The 17,459-nt window shown below is 39.0% G+C and overlaps 1 protein-coding gene across 1 annotated transcript in view; it reads right to left on the minus strand.

The window, feature by feature from the left end:
* The window catches only part of LOC129761857 (tyramine beta-hydroxylase), a 45,174-nt gene that overhangs the window by 13,673 nt on the left and 14,042 nt on the right, over window positions 1-17,459 (minus strand). Inside the window, exon 2 of the mRNA XM_055759666.1 lies at window positions 4,793-6,057. Coding sequence (XP_055615641.1) covers window positions 4,793-6,057 — 1,265 coding nt within the window. The remainder of the gene's footprint in view (window positions 1-4,792; window positions 6,058-17,459) is intronic.

A 17,459-nucleotide genomic window follows, 5' to 3' on the forward strand; every position in this document is an offset into this window, starting at 1 on the left:
CATGCTTATGAAACTCGAATAACCGAGCACACAATTCGAAAATAATTATCACCGTGTGCTAGAATCTAATCCATCACATTCAAAGCACACTAATTTAACCGGAATCCTTGATCTCCTAAGCCGTACATTTAGTACCATTAGGAGCATCATCCACCCTCATCCTCAAAAGTTCACCAGCAACTACCATAACCGAAACAAACGATCTAGCACAAACGCCATTTGTATCCCCAACCCATGCACAAGCCGAACCACCCCAATCACACATTCCAAAATTCAATAATTCCTAAATTAATATGAAACCGTTTATAACCGACACAATTGCAAAACGTCGCCGAAATGATTTCGGAATATTTTAGAAACATCACTTTTTCACTACACGGACGCTTTGTAGCCATAGTTATGGAAAAGAACACGAAATAAAATTGAGCAGGGTAAGAACGAAAAAAATGCGTCTACACTCGACGACTGCTCGCGCGAGACCCACTAAAACAGTGTTGCCAAAACTAAAGAAATACAATTATCTTACATAGACAGTCTCTGGATACTTAAACATTATTGTAACAAGTTTACATTCGTTTCTCTAAAGGTGTCGGTTTTACCCGACAGGGTGTCCATCTCACCCACGCTCCCATTTATTTCACCTGAAAACATCAATTTTTGTATTCATTCAAAATTCGAGTACTACTCAAAGAATGATCATCATATACTGTAGAATGGTTCATTAATAGTCGAAGATAAGTTCTGTAACCATTCGAAGTCGAAGAAACACTGGAGGTTCTAGAAATATGTGGAAATCCTTAGGGTGTCGGTTTTACCCTGATTTCCCCTATGTTATGTTCAGAAAATAAAGTAGACAGCAGTCACTTATAGTTCTCGATGAGATCGTCCACTGCGTTTTTCAACAGCGTGACCGTTGTCTTCAACGTTATACAAAACGTCTTATTAATGGCTGTAACTTTAATCTTTTTTTCTAATTACACTCGAAAAAAAGTTAAGAGTTACTAACGTTAGAAATTACTGCAATATTTGCAAAATTACAGAAGGTTCTCTAAAACGCTATCAGCTGGTTGATAGAGTTAATTGGAATTGATTTAAAGTTAGTTGGCAAAAAATTGTGTTGATCTACAAATAGTTTGAAACAGAAAGAAATGGATTTTTTATTTCTTCCCGATATGATTGTCCACTATGTATTTTAAAACTCTGTGATAGCTTTCAAATGAGGTATATCCCATCTTCATGCGTTGATTTTTCACAAAGTTACAGCATTTCAAAAATTGCCAAAAAAAATTCGACGAATTCACACTCTGTTCCTCATTTTATTGCAACAGAATTTTGAGATCAATAATGAATAAGCTGACCAAACGTACCGTTCTTCGACCGATTTTGATTGTCCCGTCTTTTCATCAATCTGTACCGTATTTTGAGTATGAAGTTTGGAATAAAAAAATATCTGTTCCCATTTCATTATATTCAACACATTTATTCGAATGATTGGAATTTAGATTTATAATTATGCTCAGTATTTTCGTATTCATGAAGAACAACTGAAAAGTTTTTGTGATTTAATCGGTGAATGTTAAACAAAATTGCCTGAGCATAGTAACACAGATACCGTTTTGTCTCATACTCCGAACAGTCTCAAATTCCGATCACTTCATTTTTAAATATAAATTCACTAAACTTTTATGTTATAAATAATTGAATAATCAAAACACAGACATTCTTTGATGTATAGGCTTCATTTTGACATCATTCACAGGTATCGATACAATCTATGATTTATAATATTAGACATTTGCAAAAAAGTGACAGATAAAACCAATGACAAAATGTTTGCGTTAGCAAATTCCGTAAAAAACAAGCATCGTTCATTTTCCAGTTTTTGTAGTTGTTTCAACTATTTTGTTTGTTGTTTTGATGTTAAGTGCTAGAGAATGTATGAACCTACAGGAAATGGGTGAAAAAAAAAATATTTTATGCAGAAATCTTCATTAAAATTAATATTGAAGAAGTGTTCGGAATATGAGTCAAGTTTCTACGCATTATTCAAATTCCGAACACTTCATTTTCAAATGTAAATTTACTGAACTTTAATGTTATAAATAATTGAATAACCAAAACCCTGAAAGTCTCTGGGTTATAGCCTTCATTTTAACATCACTTACACCGATACATCATTTGTACCGATACAGCCTATGATTTACAAGATTAAGCATTTGCAAAAAAGTGACAGTCAAAACCAATGATAGAATGTTTGCGTTAGCAAATTCTGTAAAAAACAAGCATCGTTAATTTTTCACTTTTTGTAGTTTTTTCAACTATTTTGTTTGTTGTTTTCATGTTAAGTGCTAGAAATGATAAGAATCTACAATAAATGGATGAAATATAATTATATTTTATGCAGAAATCTTCATTAAACTTAGTGTTCGGAATATGAATTAAGTTTCTACGCATGATTCAAATTGCGAACACTTCATTTTGGAGTGTTACTTTACTGAACTTGAATGTTATAAATAATTTGATATTCAAAACCCTGACATAGATTTCATTTTGACATCATTTGCAGGTACCGATACCGATATAGCGCCATTGGTTCCGAAACCATGTAAACCATAAGAAACAAATACAATCAATAATTACAAAAGCAAAATCTTTTTTTTTTGCGTGCATAACATTTGAATTGACTTTGATTTGATATATCGGTCATATGAATCGGTCCAGTAGTTTAAAAGTTATGATTTTTTTAAAATTGCATTTTTGCTGTTCGAAATTCGAGACAAAAGTGTTCGGAATATGAGTCAGTGAAAAAAATGGTGTTCGGAATTTGAGACAAAAGTGATTAAACATATTTTTAGTTGTTCACTATGAATATGGATTTGTAAATCAATTTTATTGTAGTCAAATGAAAAAGAAGGCTCTATTGTATCCATAAATCAAATTAATTTCGCGAAAGTGTACCATTTTGAGTAACACTGTTTAATGGTCATCAAAGCTTAAGTGTTCGGAATGTGAGACAAAACGGTACTACGCGATCTATTCGGAAACCCGTGGCTCAAACTATGGTGGTTTTTGAACAAGAAACCTGTTAGTTACCTTTCGAAACAATTATTGGTCTTGTTGAGAGTTTGGTTTTAATCTTGGTATCATTCACTCAATAAAATTCTTCAAAAAATATTATAACTGATATACATAAAAATTAATCGCCAAATGTGTTGATTAGTGCTCGAGAACAGAGATGAATGTAAATGTTGCGACGAGAAAAATAGGAACTTTTTCGGGAAATTTTGAAAGAAATGAAAATGTTCTGCAGTGATATCATTGAAGGTGTTGTTAATCCAATCGCAAATCGTATTGACGGAATTGAACTTCGTGTTCTTTGGTGTGAAAATAGCAATGAATTTTCAGTTGAAATTACGCACTTCTATATCTATATCCATCCACTTCCAATCCAAATCCATGCTGAACTATGAGTACAAAAATCAATTCCAGTAACTCATAAGATTCGGGATGCAAAAAGAGTTCTTGCGTTTCACAGTAATCATTGAATAACTGAACCTGGTTCAAGTGGACTGCTCTTTAACTGGGCTTTTTCGCGTAACAAAAACATTGATTGAATCACAGAAAAATATTTTCCCCAAATTATATATCATACTTATTGTCGCACTTAATACAAAACTTGTAGTGGGTACCTTTTATTTATCCAATTAGAAGATCAACACCAATCAAACAATTGTAGTTCCACTCGATTTGATTTGACGTTTCACATGCCGGTCCAGTTAGGAAGCGAATGTCTTTCTGGTTCATTTACCGAATGATTACTGTATACAGCGATGCATCATAACAGCTTTAAACTCATAGATTGTACACCAACACTATTGTGCAAGATCTTTGATGACAAGGGAACCGCCAAAAAGATTAATTACCGTAACTCTACCATATCCTGCGCGGTTAAGTTTTTTAAAAGTTTAAATTGTTCTGTATCCAAAATATATGCACCATCTCAAAAACAGTTATTACGGTCTTGAAACTATATCATTAGTAGTAGCATCAAACATAAAAACCGTAAACAGTACTTCAAAAAACTTTTTAAAAAAATATTCTTTGAAAAGCTGACACTAATACCAATACACAGAATGCACTTGGTACGCTGAAAAGTTGTATTCGAACTTATTGAACACCTTGTATATCTATCTATTCATCCATACAGCCATTCCATACCAAGCCTCATGCTTTCATGAAAAAATGTAAAAAAAATGACGCCCTTGGCCCCGAGACAATTTTTTTTCTTTCTTTATTAAAGAGATTTTCAGCCAAAGGCTGGTTCATCTCTAAAGCGCCCCGAGAATATGTAAACCATAAAAAACAAATACAATCAATAATTATTGAATCAAAACCCATTTTTTTTTCAAGTGTAAATTTTTTCCAAAAAAGACTAGTTCATTGCCTTTAATTTGATATGTTGATCATCGGTCCAGTACTTCAAAAGTTATGTTATGTTATTGGAAGTTAGTTTTGAAAAAAGTTTTTTTTGGGAAAAACGGAAAAAGTTGATTTTTCGGACCATTCTAAAATTGAAATGGTTACCCTAATGAAAAAAATAGAAAAATAGGGTTCTAATGTTTTGCGGTAAAGAACAAAATTACCTCTTTTCACGGAAATCTGAGAATCACTACATCGGTTTGGCATGGAATGGCTGTATAATGTAGAATTCATTAATTTTGATTGAAGTTTCATTTGACCGCTCTGGTAGCTTTAGTGTTAATTGATCACATACGTTACACTAGCTACTCACCGGTAGAACCTTGGGCCGATAGCGTAGCTGTCGAATCTCTTGATAGTGGTGCGAATAAAAATCGTCTCTATTAACCTCTCTCAGTTCCACACCATTGCGGAAGTGTCGGGTAAACACCCTGACCCCTCTCAGATGGGTATGCAATTGGGACCCGAAAATCGTAACACCTCCCGCCGGCAGAGCGACTTTAGTACACTCCGCTATGCAGTAGCCCGTTAGCGGGAATGCAATCTGTCCCGGTGGAATGGCCATCTTATCGGTGTACTCCAGACCAAGCTCCATAATGGCGGCATCGTATTTGCGCAGCTTCGAAACCACGTTGATTCTCATCCCAGAGCTGTCGACCACACCGGTTTTCAAATCAGGATTATTAAAGTGTACTTCTAGCCTAATGTAGGGATTGAAGTTTTTCCCTCCCAGTGGGAGGCCCGTTTCGTGGGGATATGTAAACGGACCGGCGCCCATAGCCCACAGGGCCATCACTTTACTGCAAACCTTAGCCTCCTGTGGCATATCGGCGCAGCTTCCCTCGTACAGGGGAATCTCATGGCTGGGATCCGCAACGCATTGGAACACTTCCATGTGATGCACAAGGTGTTCGTTTTTGATGATGGGTTCAAACTGAACAATGTGATGCTTCTTCGAAACTAACCACGATTCAAGCCGCTGAACCTTACACCAGTAAGTGGTTTCAACGCCAGGCACGTGCACCTGTTTCAAAGCAATGTCCACTTTTTTGACGACGGATTTCTTCTCCGGAATGGCGATCGCATCCGCTCGTAAGATTTGCGCCGTCAGAACGCCCATATCACGCTTGTCAATGACTGGCATCACTGTCCAGTTCCTGGACAAGTCCAGCTCCGTCATTCCCCGCAACCAAGTGACATACATTGTCCCACCATGTATGGCCACATCCTGTGGGTCGCCGGTTTCGAACTTTCTCCGGAAGGCTACCGATTTGTCGTCCATCCGCATCACGTCACAGTTCTGTATGCTATCGACGTAGATCCGATTGAAGTCCCGCGAGGTGTACGCGTCGAGTGCCTGGTTGTATATACCACCGCCACCGGTGGTAAAAAGGCACAGATCGGTTCGCTTCAGTTCACCCCGCGGGGAGAACCCGATGGCGAAGAATTTGTATCGGCCGTGGAGGAAGGTGTTCTGCACGTGGAACAGCACCTCATGCTTGTACCAGTCCATCATCCACGTGAGCTTGAGTTTGTGCTGGTCCAGATTGAGTGAGTGGATCTGCGTCGAGGAGATGTCTGGAAGATGGGGAGAAAATAGTAAGGTTATACATTAGATTTAAAGATTTGGAGATGTTGTTCATCTTCCATCATCATCCACAAATGTTGTAGACAATCGCAGTATACCTGGGTTGGAGACTACACCCAAATTAGTATTGGTATATTTCTTTATTTGTTTTTTCTTGTGTTAAATGGTGAAATGCAGAAATAAAAGCGCATTTTTCAAGAGTGCTAAAATGTTTTTATGTATGGAGCAGACCTTTAATTTTTAGATTGAATGTCAGTCTGGAATTGAACACAAAAACAAAACTCTAAATGACACCAAACAGGGATTGAACCAAGGACAGATGGGATGTATGGCCGCCCACACGACCATGCTCTCCACTGCTATCGTACTAATGCATGAGAATATTACATCAGATTATAAAATGAAGTTGGATCATAAAAGTATACACGAAAAGTGCTTTCTGAGAGTAAAATGGAAAGCGTAAACAACGTGAACCTTGAACCTTTTCGCGACGGCTCGCCAGGGCTCGACAAAGTCATATATATAACAGAGGATAGTCAGCGGACTATGAAGGAAGTCGCCTTCTTATTCAATTGGAGATGAGTTTTGGCTTCTTCCAGCTGTTTCTCCGTCAGCATGGCTCAACAGTCAGTCGGGCGTTGGTTGCTATCTCACTCTACGATTTGACTGTCGTATTTCATTCTTCACCGTCAACTGGACTTCATTGCATTTTTTAAAACAGAAATCGTTCCTTTCTCTCATGTATCACGTATGCATGTATCGATGTTTGAGTTCAACGTGGTTCGACATATATTACAGATGAGCTAGATTTTTTTGTATCGTACATGAAAATTACTAAAACGCATAAAATAGCGTGCATTGTCTTGTTCAGAAAAACTCAGAAACTTGTGAATTTTGTTGAAAAAAACCCATTTTTCAGTATATTTTTTTCACAAAATTTAACTCGGAGACAAAGTAAACTGAAATTTTGTATAGAGGAGGCGATCTGGCGTAGTGGTAACATCCATGCCTCTCACGCTAAAGGTCACGAGTTCAATTCTCACTCCCGACATTCTTCCAAAAATGGAAGTAAAAGTGACGAACCAGCCAAATGAGTTGAAAGTCACTATAATACAGTAAAAAAAAAAAAAAATTTTGTATAGAATTACTCCCAAACAGTACACTATTTACTAATACTAACCCGAGGACCTTTATAGCATACCTGATAATTGTCTAAGTTCGTTGGTTTGAGTTCACAGTGGGTAGACAATAAACCGTCCATTAATGGTGTAACTATTTTTTTGCATCAGAAATCAAGTTCTCGTTTCACTTTATATGGACGTAAAAAAAATCGAAGGGTTGTATCTAAGACACGACCGCTTAGGACGTAGGACTACGCAATATTTTTTTTTTGAAATTTGTTGGTTTATCATTTCGGATATTGTTTCCGAATACGTCGAAATTTCATAAATAACTCTTTAGTAAAAAGTTTCGGGGACCCTGAAAAGGTTTAATGGCTTGCGTAGTTTTGTAGAATCATTTCGAGAAGCAAAGATTCTTTCTTGCCTTTGCGAGAACAATTGGTCATATGTCGCAATTTGTTTCTTTATATCACATTCTCACATTGCACTGAGTATATAATGAGAGGCATCTTCCGTATATCGCCATTCAACAAGCATCAAACACGCGTCTAACAGATGCACACAGTTGCAGCGATAAAAATTAAACATCGCTAGAATGACCATTTATGAAAAATTGTTTCTCGACTCTCTGTCAAAACCGTCAACACAGCTAGGAGCTTGTTGCATCAGAACAGATCCGATGTGCACGAGAACCAATACGAATGGCAACAAAAAGTATCGAAGATGTGCTGTTCACATGTGCAGGAAATGAAGAAGTTCTAAGTTTTGCGCAACGAAAAGAAACAACACACACAAAGCCAAACACTCTTCTATTTTTTCGCCTGCTTTGCCATGGCTCGGATGACTGTGTTAATTGCAATGCCAGATGCACTTTAAGTGAAATATTCGCTAGCGTTCACAGCTCGAGGGGAAATATAAAACACAAAACGAGCAGAATAAGCGACCTTTGTTGTTTCGGGCACAGAAAGATTCTAGGAATTTTCCTCAGAGGAGATGCAATACTTATACGCTAGCGACAGCTTACTTACTATGCAAGGGTGGATGGATGGACACAAATTCAGATTGATTCAGATTCAGCGGAAAATGACACTCAAAATTCATCGCAGCTACAATATTCACCATCACATTTTGGTATAATATATTGGAGAGAAGAGTCTTCTACTCCACCATTCTTTTGAACTCAACACAATTGTGAAATTTCATGAAATACAGTCTAGATCAAACTACGAACCGGTCCTTTATCATATTCACCCAAAATCCCGCTTTAATACTCGATTTTGCAGACCCGTGTTAAAATCGTTTCGCACTATTTCATTTTGATGACCCCGACGTGATTCGCGGTACGCGATTCGTTGAAAATCGACCGATAATGTGTGCAAAATGGCAGAAGAAGAGGCGGAAAAAACCACTTACGGCCTTAGAGCAAAGTATCGCCCCACTTGCTAAAGCCGCTACGGACGTTCCGGATAGGAAGGACAACGTGGAAGAGTTGCTCATCCAGCAAGAAATATTAACGAGTCTGTATGAGCAAGCTAGTTCAATCATTTTGAAAATGGGAGGTCGCACTATGTCGCACTATATGAAATGAATTTAAACTCGAGCTGGAGAAACTAGCAAATCAACTCACATGCAAGGTAGCCACAGAGACTGCACACTCGAACCATCGATCTCAACCCAGAATTCTATCAGCAATGAACAACAAAGTACTGTCATCCAAGGAGAAAAGGGAGAACCAACGATGTTTCTTTTGTACAGCTGATGGACACACGGTATTCACGTGTCCCAAAATCACGAATCTAAATATCGCCCAGAGATGGGAAAGTCAAGTACTTTATTCCACACTCCTGTGTACTGAAGCCAGAGTCAACATCCACTAAACTAAGGGTAGTTTTCGATGCCAGCGCAAAGACTACAATTGGGTTATCCTTGAACGATATTCAGATCGTGGGCCCCACAATTCAAAGAGACTTGTTCGATCTGTTGATCGAATTTAAGACGCATGACAAGGTACTGACCGCAGACATAGTAAAAATGTACAGACAGGTACTAATAGCGGAGCCTGATACTTGGTTGCAATGTATATTATGGCGAAATCACTTAAAGGAACCACTCCGAGCGTATAGATTGATGTCAGTCACGTATGGTGAAGCATCTTCTTCATTTCTTGCATGCAGAGTTTTACATGAAGCTGCAGCAGATTATCGTGCGTTGCATCCGAAAATTGCCGACGCTATTCAACAAGCCTTTTATGTTGATAATTTGATGATCGGTGCATCAAACACAGAAGAATTAATTGCAATGAAACAAGGTATAGAACATGCCCTATTAAAACGTGGATTCCCGCTGCAAAAATGGGCATCCAACGATATGAGCATACTAGAGAAAATTCCAGACAAAGATCTAGAACCGCTGATTCAAGTAGGAGATCAGGAAGTCGTAAAAACACTAGACGTGGCCTGGAACCCCAAGAAAGATGTGTTTCAGTTCATCAGTATTATAAACGGATGCGTCATCTATCTGCATGCAATTGATTTGAAAGGGGAATAACGCACACACCTGTTGTGCGTTAAATCGAGGGTTGCTCCTCTAAAAAAGGTCACATTGCCCCGCCTAGAACTTTTAGCGGCTTTGCTATTATCAGAAATCGCTGCCAGAATAAAGGCAATATTGAAAACGAGAATTACGCATGAATACTACTACAGTGACTCACAAGTAGCATTGAGTTGGATAAAATCTCCAAGCTCGCGCTGGGGAACATTCATAAAGCACAGAATAGATAAAATACATGCACATACTAATCTAAAATATTGGAAACACGTATCTACAACCAAGAATCCTGCTGATATGGTCTCTAGCGGAGTCCCAGTCAGAAAATTGATAAAAACGAAACTGAATTTCTGGCTACATGGGCCAAACTACATTCAAAATAGAGAAAGATATCCACAGTCGAGTTATGAATACGACACCGCGGCGGGACAAGAGAAGATAAAGAAACTAGTGGTTCTGCTTCTGGCAAACAAGGGAAAAGATTACCAAGATTACATTTCAGAATATGCACATCATAATTCTTATGACCGGACGGTCAGGCATTTCGCATGGGTTAGCCGAGCCATTAATAACATGAGGAGGACTAACGTTAATGCTGCAATTATCAACGAAAAGAGGGCAGGCCCACTCACTATGACCGAATTAGAAGAAGGACTGTTATTAATAATCAAAATCATGCAAACTACCATTTATACGAATCAGATGGCAGAGATGAGAAAAATTGGAAAAACACCTACGAAGGGCCGTTCCAACACCTAAACGGAACGGAGTTATCCATGTCAAAGGCAGACTCCAAAACGCACAATTGCCCACACTGGGGAAGAACCCAATGTTGGTACCAAAATCACACCCGTTCGCAAGAGTGATTAATCGAAAAATTCACGAAAACAGATATCACGCAGGAGCAGTTTTAGTCATGAATGAATTCCGACAGAAATTTTGGATGAGAGATCTTCGAAGAACCGTAAAGGGCGTCATCCAACGCTGCATGCTATGTGCCCGAGCGCATCCCAGACATGTTCATTGCAACAGCAATTGGGACAACTGCCAACCCCAAGAGTGAATGAGTCACCGGTGTTTACACATACCGGAGTGGACTTATGGGGTCCCTTTGAAGTATTCATAAACCCGAAATCGAAATGCAAAACAATAGCGTATGTCTCCATCTTCATTTGCTTCGCTACAAAAGCGGTACACTTCGAAGTCGTTGAAGATCAATCGTAAGCGGCTTTTATATCAGCATTGCTTCGATTCACGTCAGTGAGAGGAATCCCAGAAATAATATATTCTGATAATGGGCGTAACTTTATAGGAGCCAGTAGAGAGCTAAATCATTTGCGTAAGATTTACAACAGCCAGACATTTCAAACCAAACTCATAGATGCTGCAGCAAATCATGGGATTCGATTTTCATTTATCCCACCTCGAAGTCCAAACTTCGGTGGCTTATGGGAATCAAACATCAAGGTAGCAAAACGCCTATTTCGCGCAGCAGCCAAGGGGGTTCAGCTAAACATCCTCGAACTACAAACATAGTTTTATCAAGTGGCTGCAATAATGAATCCGTGCCCATTAACGGTTGTCTACACGAATCCTGATGCACCAGTTGCGCTTACACCTGGTCATTTTTTAATAGGGCGACCATTGACAACCGTGCCTATTCCAAGCCAGAGCGAAAACGCGAATAATCTCACGACTAGATGGAAGCGTGTTCGGTCTCAACTGGAACAATTTTGGAAGAGATGGAGAGACGAGTATCTCCACCAATTGCGCGATTACGCAAAATGGACAAACAGCGTGCCAATGTGGAAATTGGTCAAGTAGTGTTAATCGGAGACGATCATGTACCCATGGCGAGATGGCCTATGGGAATTGTCACTCAAGTACATTCAGGTGATGACGGGATAGTCCGAGTGGCAGTGAAGCGAACCTCCACCTACAAGCGCAATGTTCGACCGTTGGCTCCCTTACTTATAGAATAAAAGCTCCATACCAAGTCAACATCAGTGAAAAACGACGTGATCGTGATCAACGATACGCCACAACCGTCAGGAGAAATAGTTGAACTTGAAGACGACCCGCCGCCTCAAGTACCACGAATGATGTGGGACGGTAGACTACGCCCTCGCCCCAAAGGGGGGAGAAATTAGATGGACACAAATTCAGATTGGGTGACAACCCTATGATCAGCGGAAAATGACACTCAAAATTCATCGCAGCTATAATAATCACCATCACATTTTGGTATAATATATTGGAGAGAAGAGTCTTCTACTCTTCTACTCCACCATTCTCTTGAACTCAACACAATTGTGAAATTTCATGAAATACAGTCTAGTTCAAACTACGAACCGGTCCTTTATCATATTCACCCAAAGTCCCGCTTTAGTACTCAAGTTTTCAGACCCGTGTTAAAATCGTTTCGCACTATTTCAGTGGAGTTTACTTCGCAAATATTCTCTTTTCGCTATCCTACTTCGTTGTTTCTATTCTAGCGGCTGCATAAATTGCCCGTTATTGAATGCTCTATTCGGGAAAGCACACAAATGGACAAAACAAATGTATGAGGAAATGAGAATGCTTCCAATTTTCATCAATTTAAACCATATATAAATCTCAGAAAATTTCCGATTCGATTGGTATGCAAATCGTTAAAATCCGTTCGCAGCAAAAATAATTATTAACGTTAACTTTATTTCATAAAAACGTGACCTGTTTTCTGATTTTACACCCTTATTGTAAGATGTAGTCCTACGTCAATAAGACTGTGTTCGCGGGTAACAAAATTAATGTCAGGGGGAGTAGAAGTGTGGATTGAAGTCGGGTTGAATGAAGCGGCAGATTTGTATTCATTAGTGACGTCAATTAGAATAAGTATTGACTAGAATAGTTCATCAGTCATCCTCGTATTTAACACTCGTCAATTCGAAGATTCCGGGCTCTGGGTATGGCATACATATTATACACAAACTCGTTTCTCGCTTGAGTAATGCTGTACCAGTATGGGTGGATAACACATTTTAACCCTTTCAATACGGCAGTGCGTTCCGAAGATGAGTTCGGTCGTTGGTTATACACGATTATTCCTAAGGTCTCGACGAATGCATGGTTCAAGGGATTGAATGTAGGTCGTGATTTCATTAGCGTGATATCTCAGCTTATGTCCAATCACTCCAACCTAAAGCATGTTGTCTGGTCGTGTATCCGGTTCCATGCTGCCCGCTCTCAGCTCACCGGGATATCTTAGGTAGCCGTGATCCTGATCTTCTGCTCCATCCATGCTTGTTCCTTAGAAACGCCGATGTTAACGTTTAATGATGTTTCCTCCGTTGTATCCCTGTATCATATTCCTCCTATCCGATCGATAAACTTTTACCTATTCGCGACAATACATACACATACTCTTTACAGATACACGGGCCGAAGAATGTGCAGCCCACTGATCATTCACCAAGAGCTGAGGATTGTACTGCTCATGGCAACTCTACACGAGTTGATGATTCTGGTAATGAAGATGGTCGAGTTTTGAGCGACACAGCATGCGCTGCCATAACTATTTCGCAAATAGTGACGTCAGTCGTTGTGTTTATCTTTGATTGCCCATCGCAGCCATGTGAAAATGCTATTTTCAGGAAGTAATTCATCAATTAAAAACGTTAATTTTTGTAGAGCTCCCGCTGACTATGAGACTAAAGTGGTAGCGTGGAGTGAATATTAGTGAAATCTCGTCGAAAAAGACGGATAAAAGTGATATTTCCATGCGGCATTTTCACTCCCCCACGTTCATAGAAACAAACGAAGTTTCATTATTTTACCGTAATGAAGTTGATTTTTCGAAGGCTCTCAGTTTCGGTGTGTATGTTGTGAGATAATAATCGCCACCTAATCAAAATTTCACCGAAAATGTTACTGTTTTCCAGAACTAAGCATACGACTGCTCTCTGGACCTTTTGTCACATGAATAATCGAAATAAGCTACGATATAATTGTCATCTGTTAAAAACAACCAGTTGAATGATTTCATGCGAATTTTGGCTCAAATTATCAAGCAACCGTGAGTACTTTCAACATTGTTTTGTTTCTTCCATATACATTCCATATTGAATGCAAATAATTACGACACGATATTTTGTTTGTCAATACAGATACACTTCGCCTACTGCTCCACCTCTATATGTACCTCATTGGGTACAGACTATGGGGGCGTTGCTGATTAATGGTCAGCTGGATCCCAATAGGAAGTATCCTGTGTCGGGCACACGTACAGAGCATTGCAGACTGCAACATCCCAATTATGAGAACACTTGTAATACTAACCTCGAGCCAACCGCGAGTAATCGGTTACATATTACTAACATAGTGTTTTATTTTTTTATTAAATCGTTTATTTTTACAGGCTCAGTTACAGAAGTTTAAAGGAGCCAAACTCCTATCTGTATTGTTACAAGTATATATAAACATTTTTCATTAATTCTAATGTTAATGAAGTAGAGAACCGATTACTCGCGGTTTGCTCGAGTTTAGAAGGGTGACATTTTTTTCAGGAAAAGGAAGGGATATAAGGATATGTACTAACATAGTTGTAAGACAAACACGCGAATTCTAGGTGGCATTAAATAGAAAAATGAATGGAAATACCTTGAAATTTGGTGTACGGAGGTATTCGAAGGTGCTGAATCTCCTTTTGAGTCATTTTCGTTATGAACCCCGAAGCAAGCGCTGGGGGAGGGGTAAATCTTCGGAAAAACACGTGTGGGGTGTCTAAATATATGTTTTCAAACTTCCTGAACACGTTTTCAATATTTATTTTACCCAAAACCGAAAAGGGAGTGCAGGGAGAGGGGATAAAATAAAAAAAAAACGGAAAACACTTGTGGGGTATCAAAACATTTATGGCATTTTTTCGCAAGGTGGTCAGATGTGGCCAGAAGTCACATAGGAAAAGTGTAGGGGGGACCTTAAGGAAGACATTTTGTTATAAACAACTTTGGAGGTATTTGGAGAATTTTTTGTAGGTCTACTTCTGTATAAATTCAATGTTGAAAATGTACTTTCTTTCAAACACTCATTTCACCGCTTCAAATTTTTTTAAACTAAAAACGGAATACAAATTCGAAATCAGCATAAAAGCTCTATCCAGAACACCATCACATTATTTTTTAACGTACTTTGTAGCACTTGTGCAAATTTGAAAAACATGCGTGTTTATCGTTACACTGGTTCACTGCATCAAACACTACGTTGCCACGTCGTTATCGCAACGAAAATCGGCACGGACACTGTTGCCATATGTGATACTAGATGCCTGGAAGGTTATAGAACAAAAATAGACCATTCATTCGGTCAGGCGTTGTTGTTCATTTGTCTATTGAATGCCACCTAGAATTTCTGAGGGACCACTGTGCGGCCCTGTCAGACTGACGCCATGTGAGCCTTAATAAAAATATATATTTTGGAAAAAAATGTCACAATAACGATTTTGAGTAATATGCGTTGAAAATCTCTTAATAAACCGTTAAATTTTTCGTAGAGTGACCCCCTATATGGGAATCAAAGACAAGACATATGTCAAAAAAGTAATTTTAAATGTGATCCTTCAGTGCGTTATTTTGACACAATTGCATTAGTATTGTGCGTTATGAAACTATCAACAGCATCTAGTGACAAATAACCGCGGATACTATATAAAAGACCTAATAATTGAAGTTCGGACTCAAGCAAACTAAGTTGATTTTGGTATAAAAAAAAATCAATTTCTACGTATTATTGTCTGGCCAAATTTTGATCGTAACACCCTTTTTTGATTTTTCAATAAGCGTATTAGGTTTAGTATAAGTATGAATTAAATTAGAGTTCATTCTGAAGATGAAATCACGTGAATTGAAAATGTTCAGAAATTTCCAGAATATCCAATGGTACCTGATACTCTTAATTCAAATCACAATTAATTCTGATGATGCGATTATATGAATTGAAAATGTCGAATCGCACCCACGAGCGTAAGCTATATAATTTCAAGAACCTCCAACAGCAGCTGAATCTGTTTGTGTAACCTTTGGCAATGCTTCCAATGTTTATCGAGCCCAGGGGAGTGTGCACGGTGAATAAACATAGCGAAAACATCCACTCGAATGCGCCGCAGATTTCGGTAGAATAGTTTCAGATTTAGTCAAAAAAAAAAAAAAAGATGAATAAAAACGCTTCTCTATCGTAGCTAACTGAACGGAAAACTTTGCACAGATCACTGCACAAACCCTTTTTCCAGGTGAAATTTAACGAGCGCAAAAATATCAGAATCGATAAATTAACATATTTTTCGGCGGGCAAATACGCTGGCGCTCACAATCCCCCTCCACCTTACCGTTTTCCCGGGTTGTCCATTCCTCTTCATTAGGCGTAAAAAATAAGAGAAATACACAAAACAAAAACATAAGAATATGATAGCCACCCCCCCATTATGACAGTCAGTGGTCGCCCACTCCGAAGGAGGTAAGAATAATGAGCCAGCAGGATTCTTACATGTTCACGCGGTGGCGGTGCTCGCGTCTGATTATTATATCGGAACCCGGCGGAATAGAGCATGAAAAATGAATGATGATCGGAACGTGATGGAATGACGGCGTCTTCCTCGATTATTTTGACTCCCATAAATGGTTAGGATACTGATGAAGGTTCATTTCTCTCGCACCATAATAAAGAGCGTAGGAGAAAGTTATGCATCTAAACTAGTGTCGCATTCCGCCGCCGGAGACCAGCACTGAGTCCACTTCTCATTGATGCAATAATTCCACCGGTACCCTCCCCGTGGCGAAGGACAATGAGGGGGAAAATATGCACGAAGGAATTTCATTTGGTGCGTGCTGTGCTTTGTCAGCCACCAGGAATGTTAGATTCGTGTTGAGGAATGTTATGATCTTTTTTCCCATCTTGTTCTTTTGTTCTTCCCGAAGCCGGGTGTCTATGAGGGAGCGATGACAGGAGGTGGTTATGATAATGAGATGGAGCTCATCAGAAGGACTATGACATGGTGGCTTCCCGGAAGGTGAGAGAAATAGATACAGGAGGCTGGGAAATAGGGGAGGGATGGGGCGGCACTTGCCAGAGAAGGATGCGATAATGATGATGTGGTTGATGCGGAGAAGGTAAGGTTATTGAAATTGATTGCCGGCTTAATAGGGGACGTTAATTGCGGCGCTGCATCATCTTTATATTTTTGTTATGCCGCGACAGGAGTTCCTTTTAGAATGACTTTAAGAGTACATGTTACATCAGCTATCAGAGTTTGAAAAACAACTTGAATAATAGGAAATCGACACTAATCTGCAATTGGACGTCATCAACGAAGCAAAGCCTAATGAACCTTCCTTATCTGCGTTTCAAATTGTTGCAGCGAAACATTCCGAAATCGATTGCAACCGGTGAGGTTACGCTTATGCGATTCGCTTCTTGCGAAGACGTTATATTCTTTGAGTAAAGTGGTTGTGCAAAATGCTGTCCATTGCCAAATAAACCGTTGCGATGGATATTTGAAATACAGAAGCTCGACTATTTCTCGATAGAACGTAAAGATCAATTTATTGCAAATATTTCCATTGCGTCGCAATGCCCACCCTTGTGTAGTTCTTCTGTCACCCAGTATGCATTACATTGTCCGTTCCGGTTGCGAAGCGATTAGTTTTGTTTTTCTAAACGGGAAGTAGTTAACACCATCAATTAAAAGGAAG

Source organism: Toxorhynchites rutilus, chromosome 1, assembly GCF_029784135.1.
Source record: "Toxorhynchites rutilus septentrionalis strain SRP chromosome 1, ASM2978413v1, whole genome shotgun sequence".
Lineage (NCBI taxonomy): Eukaryota > Metazoa > Arthropoda > Insecta > Diptera > Culicidae > Toxorhynchites > Toxorhynchites rutilus.